Here is a 6,000-nt window from a genome sequence, read left to right on the forward strand (position 1 = left end):
GGTAGCCTTATGGTTTCCACTAAGTCACCGAGCTTGGGTGTCGCACAATGCGCTCAGACCCCTTTTCCCTTTTTAAAAAATATTATTTTTTTGTTTTGTTTTTTGCCGTTTTTAATTAAAAAAAAAAAAAAAAAAAATGTTCTTTTTTAATTTTTAATTTTTGGTTTTGTGAGTTTCTTTAATTTGAGATACACGGTTACTGTAGTGATCCAGCAGTGGGGGGTTACTAAATAAAGTACCCCGGGGGGGGGGTCAGCATATTGAATCCAAACCCAGCCCTGGATGAGAGAGGAGGCTGTGCAGAGTTTGGCTGCGCTGGCTCCCGCAGGGTCCGAATGCAGAAAGGAACAGACAGACACACACACTTTCTTCTCTATATATTAAGATTTTGTTTTTCCGAATCATTCACATTTGCGTGTACCTGCACGACCTTATATTATACAGACCTGTCTCGTATTGCATGTATTTATATGTATGCGCATGCGCGTGTGTGGGCGCACACGGTTACGTGTATAGATATACGTATTGCGGGTAGTTCTGTTTGTCAGCTTTGACGGATTCTTAATGTGACAAGACCCCTGGCGGTACTAGCGCCGCCTCTATTTTGCTCATGAGGTTACAGTGCAAAATTTAAATACAACAGATACGAGTAGATACGAGGAAACAAGTTAGAGGTACAATAAATATCTATAATGACATAACAGTAGCGCGATAGTGCATTAGTTTGATAAAGCTTATATAGATACAGAAATAAAACACAGGGTTTGAGTCATTCTAAAAAAGCTAAGGGGGTATTTAAAAAAAACAGTTAATGCGGTGTCTTTAATATAAACCAGGACTACATTTCCCCTGACGTTGATAAAGAAGCAATTTTATTGCAGCGTTCTTCGGTTCCCGAAACGCTCGCTTTTCCGAAGAGACTGGGAGCTGCAGTTTATCCCTCGTCCTTGTTTTGTAAGGGGCTGAGGAGAAGCGGCTCTACAGCAAAATCTACCATCTACCAAGAAGGGCGAGTCCCCCCCCCCTGCAAAGGATCGTGGGCGTTGTAGTTCTCATCCAAACCGTTTGCCGCACATTGCAAGCTGGTCCGGGAGCTGGCGTGAACTCCATTTCCCAGGAGCCTCTTCGCGCAATCTCAGTGACGCTCCGCGTCAGGTCAGCGGCTCTCTCAGAACAGACCGTAGAAAGAGAGCGAGAGAGAGATTCTTAATGCCGGCTCTCCGGTAACGAGAATAAGCGAGAATCCGCCAACTCTAACCCCCCCCTCGACCGACTCAAAACACAGCTCACCCCGACCTCCGCCTCCCCGCTGAAGCCCCGACACCTCCGTAAGCAGACATGAGCGGCCGGCCCAGGACCAGCTCCTTCGCTGAGCCGCCGGGAGGCGTCGTCGGAGCCGCCGACGGATCGGCCGCCGCTGGGGGAAGCGGCGCAGGAAAAGCCGGGGCTGCTCAGCAGGCCACGGCAAGCGGCTCCGGGTTTGAGATCTTCAAACTCAGCAGTGAGTATCCGCGTTATGTCGGAGGTTTAACCGGGGGAAGTAACACAGCGAGTGAAATAAATAAATAAATAAATAAATAAAATAAATAAAAATAAAAAAGAGCGAGAGAAGGCCGCGCAGGCTGCCTGTGCTGGACCGGGGTAGTGTTGTTTAGGAAAGGCCGAGGATTTGGTTAGGGATTGGGGAGGGTGAACCGAGGCCCCGGGACGTTTGGGCGGCGGGGAAGGAAGGATGAGGGGGGGGCGAAATGCGAGAGAAGCCTCGGGTAAAGTTTAAAGAAAAGCCGTGGATAAGAATAAGGAAGCGGGGTCGGTTTGGACGGTAGTTGGAATGGGATAGGGAGCCGTGGAAGCTGACGAAAAGAGCGAGGATTCAGTATGAATCCAGCGTCCCTTTCTTTGTTTTTTTTGAAAAACAGCAGTTAAAATCTGGGGTTTATTACAGACGATAGCGTTTTGTGTGTGTTTTAAAAAGAAAGTGTTAAATAAGACAGGTCCTAGTTACACTACGACTCGAGTTTGAAAGTCTTAAAGATATATCGTGTGTGATGATAACTCTTTTTATCATTAATAATGGTTTGAAAATGTATATATGTGACCATTTATTTAATTAATAATAATAATAATAATAATAATAATAACGGAGTTTATATTTTTCGTTGTGGATACTACAGCAACCGCACACAGATAGTAATTTCCTCACTAAGTAGTAATTTTTAGCAGTGATGGATCTTTTATTCAATTTTAAAAACATGAAAAAACTTGTTCTGGTATGTAATACAGATCTTGGGTATTCTGTCATTTTACTGTAGTCCCTGAGCTCAGCGTTTAATTGCAACGAATCGAATTCAGTCATGCTAACAGTTATTTTGTAATTGTATTTTTTAAAATAAATAGTGATTTTTTTTTTTTTTTTAATTGTGTTAGTGCAACCCGGTCTGTCTCTGCGTTCACTGATCTTGTGTGTTAAGTGTTTAAGTTTTATATATACGATCTGGGGTGAGATGTGTGTTCGTATGTACGTTTTAAAAATATTCAAGTCTATTTTTTTTTTTACTGTAACTAATAATAACTGTAGATTAAAATATAACAAAACCGAAACGGTGAAGAGAAATACTAAAAAGCTTTTAAAAATTAGTCGACAAAACGTTTCGATTTAGAAGCCTCAATCGAAAAACGTTTACTTTCTGATCCTAAACGTTAAAATTTCAAGTTGCGACTGAGCGTGTTATAGTGGTGAACGAAGGAGACTTTCGGACCATCGTACTGTCCTGTATTTTCACTTGCCAAGAAAAAACGATACTGCAAGCACACGGGGAGTCTCCTCCTTCGTGCAGATGCATCATGTTTTTGTACTGTCCGTCTGCCTCCTTCCTTTAGACTCTCGTCTGTAAAAATCATCACATCTGTGACAATCTTAGACGATCTTCATCTAAATGAACGTCTTCTATCCCTTTTCAATGCACCTCTCATCCTGGGTTGAAAACTATGCTAATCTTCAAAACGATATGTTGTGTATACAGTCTTATTTTTTATCCTCTGCATGATGTTTCAGTATTGCGGTTGTTCTAAACTCCAAAGTACCACTATGATGTCATAGTTTCACTGAGTTTTTTTTTAAGACACACCTATGCTGGTTCCCTACTGTACACACTGTGGCTGATCATGCTGGTGTTAAAACCTGGAATGGATGAAACCACAGTGCAGCAGGAGTCCTTATTTCCGTACCTGTTAACTGCGTGCAGGAGGAACTACTATCGAATGAGACATTTAAGCAGGTTAACTCTGCTTCATCAGCTTCTGCTGCTGCAGAGTCCCTTCCAGTAGGACCTTGTTTGTTTTACTCATTGCATAGCAGTTAAAACCCATTCCTGGTTTCGCTACGAGTTTGAGGTACAAAGGGAGGTTATGGAAGGTCGTGGGCTCTTCAGATCACCCCTCAACCCTGGTCCTGGGGACCCCCTGTGTCTGCTGGTTTTCAATCCAACTGAGCTCTCAATTACTGAACTAGAGCCTTAATTGAAATGATCGTTTGCTTAATTAGGCCTTCTGAATTGTTCTCAGCTCTTAAAACCAGTGCAAATTTCAAGTTGCTTGTTAATGTTCTATCTGATTTGAAATTGGCAGCTGCTGGGTGCCATTTAATCTCCCCCAACGTTTTCAGCTTTAGGATTTAACCTTTTCTTGCGTGAAATATATTTAAAAATAGCTGGGGGGGGGGGGGGGGGCACCAAACAAAACAGAAGTAGCTTTGGACACAGAATAAATATATTTCATTCTGTAGCGTTCTGGGGGGGACTGTGAACAGGTGGCAGTATTGTAGGCAGAGTATTTCTATTGATGCAGGGGTCTGTTTTCTCACAGGACTGTATTTATCCAGGGTCTTTGTTTCCTGGGGGGGGGGGGGACTATAAAAAGGTGGTGGTATTGTAGGCAGGGTATTTCTATTGATGCTGGGGTCCGTTTTCTCATAGGACTGTATTTATCCAGGGTCTTCGTTCCCTGGGGGGACTGTAAAAAGGTGGCGGTATTGTAGGCAGAGTATTGGTTTAGTGAATCTGCAGGCAGGGTATTGAGGTAGTGAATCTGCAGGCAGGGGAGTTGACGATGCTGGAGTCTCTTTCTGACCGGGTGGTCTTTGTTTCCCAGGGGACAGCGGGAAGACCACAAGAGTGGTGGCCACGCCAGGTCAAGGCCCGGACCGCCCACAGGAAGTGTCCTACACGGACATCAAGGTGATCGGGAACGGCTCGTTTGGAGTGGTCTACCAGGCACGGCTAGTCGAGTCCGGAGAGATGGTCGCCATTAAGAAGGTGCTGCAGGACAAGAGGTTCAAGGTGGGTGCGGTTCACAAAACCAGTCCAGACCAGTATAGCCGTGCTGTCTCTCCAGGAAAGGTTCCAGGCTGGGTCCGGTTCCGCCCGCCAGTGTGTTTCCAGCAGGGATGGAGGGAATCCCTCTTTTTAAATTTGATTCCAGTTCCTTCGGAGGAATCGGAGCTGATATTTCAGAGATGTGAGTAATAGCCAGGATCGCTCCACTGCTTTCCTTTCGAAGCCCGTTTTTAATTGACTCGCACACAGCGACTTCGATCTGAAGTGATGTATTGCTGCCGTGAGAAGCTCCTTTTTAATCCGAGTGCCGCGGCGTTTTGATCAGCGATGATGTGTCAGGGTTTGATTTTTAAAAGGAGCCGGGGAATTGATTTTTAAAAAGTACATTGGAAATGGAATTGCAGTTGAAAAAAAGAGGCTTTCTTGACCCTTAACCCAGGTGATAATGGCGGCAGCAGCAGCAGGGCTAGTGTGAGTTTCTAACCCTGCTCAAACTCCTGGCTCCTGATCATTTCAATATTAATAATAATAATACTAGACTTCATTGAGGGGAGCTCTGAACCCCAGGACTGGGTGCAGCAGCAGCAGCAGCAGGGCTAGTGTGAGTTTGTAACCCTGCTCAAACTCCTGGCTCCTGATCATTTCAATATTAATAATAATAATACTAGACTTCATTGAGGGGAGCTCTGAACCCCAGGACTGGGTGCAGCAGCAGCAGCAGCAGGGCTAGTGTGAGTTTGTAACCCTGCTCAAACTCCTGGCTCCTGATCATTTCAATATTAATAATAATAATACTAGACTTCATTGAGGGGAGCTCTGAACCCCAGGACTGGGTGCAGCAGCAGCAGCAGCAGGGCTAGTGTGAGTTTGTAACCCTGCACAAACTCCTGCTCCTGATCATTTCAATATTAATAATAATAATAATAATAATAATAGATTTCATTGAACCCCAGGACTGGGTGCAGCAGCAGCAGGGCTACTGTGAGTTTGTAACCCTGCTCAAACTCCTGATCATTTCAATATTAATAATAATAGACTTCATTGAGGGGAGCTCTGAACCTCAGGACTGGGTGCAGCAGCAGCAGCAGCAGGGCTAAATGCTCGCGTGAAACTAAATTGGACCTGATGTGCCTGAACAAATGGACCGCAAAGGGTTCAAAGTATTTTTTTTTTTCACAGTAAAACAGGTTTAAAAGGCTCTGCATATCAACAGGGCACTCGGTACTGCATCTCCAGCCCCACCCCTTGTTCTCTGTATTTATCACATACCTCTTCATAGTCGTGCATACTGATAAATCATCTCCTGATCGCTCGTTTTATCACCAAACTCCTCAATAATGCGATCCGAGTCATTATTTTATTACTATAACATCTCACAAAGCTCTGCAAACGTCTGTGATGTTCTTTGAGCGCTGGATGCAGAAGCAGCTGTCTTGTTTGTTTATGTCCGTGTTATCTCTGGTGCCGGGGCTGTGTGTATTGCTCAGATCCGCCCCTTTTTTTTTCGGGTCCTTTCGGTCTCACTCGGCCATTGAAAGGTTTTCTCAGCTTTTTCCAGAGGAAAAAAAACGACCTGTGCTTGACGTCTTTTTGATGATGTCGGACCGGAAAGGGAAAATTGTAATGTCGGACCTGGTCCGACATAGGAAGGGTTAAGCAGCGTGTG

General features: G+C 44.5%; 1 protein-coding gene across 1 annotated transcript in view; it reads left to right on the forward strand.

Moving 5' to 3' along the window:
• The first annotated feature begins 1,066 nt into the window (after positions 1 to 1,066).
• Positions 1,067 to 6,000, forward strand: part of LOC131709136 (glycogen synthase kinase-3 beta-like) — a 15,109-nt gene continuing 10,175 nt past the window's right edge. The window contains exons 1-2 of the mRNA XM_059011104.1: positions 1,067 to 1,501; positions 4,150 to 4,337. Of these exons, the coding sequence (XP_058867087.1) occupies positions 1,339 to 1,501; positions 4,150 to 4,337 (351 nt within the window). The 5' untranslated portion in view covers positions 1,067 to 1,338. The remainder of the gene's footprint in view (positions 1,502 to 4,149; positions 4,338 to 6,000) is intronic.

Source organism: Acipenser ruthenus, chromosome 41 (genome assembly GCF_902713425.1).
Source record: "Acipenser ruthenus chromosome 41, fAciRut3.2 maternal haplotype, whole genome shotgun sequence".
NCBI lineage: Eukaryota > Metazoa > Chordata > Actinopteri > Acipenseriformes > Acipenseridae > Acipenser > Acipenser ruthenus.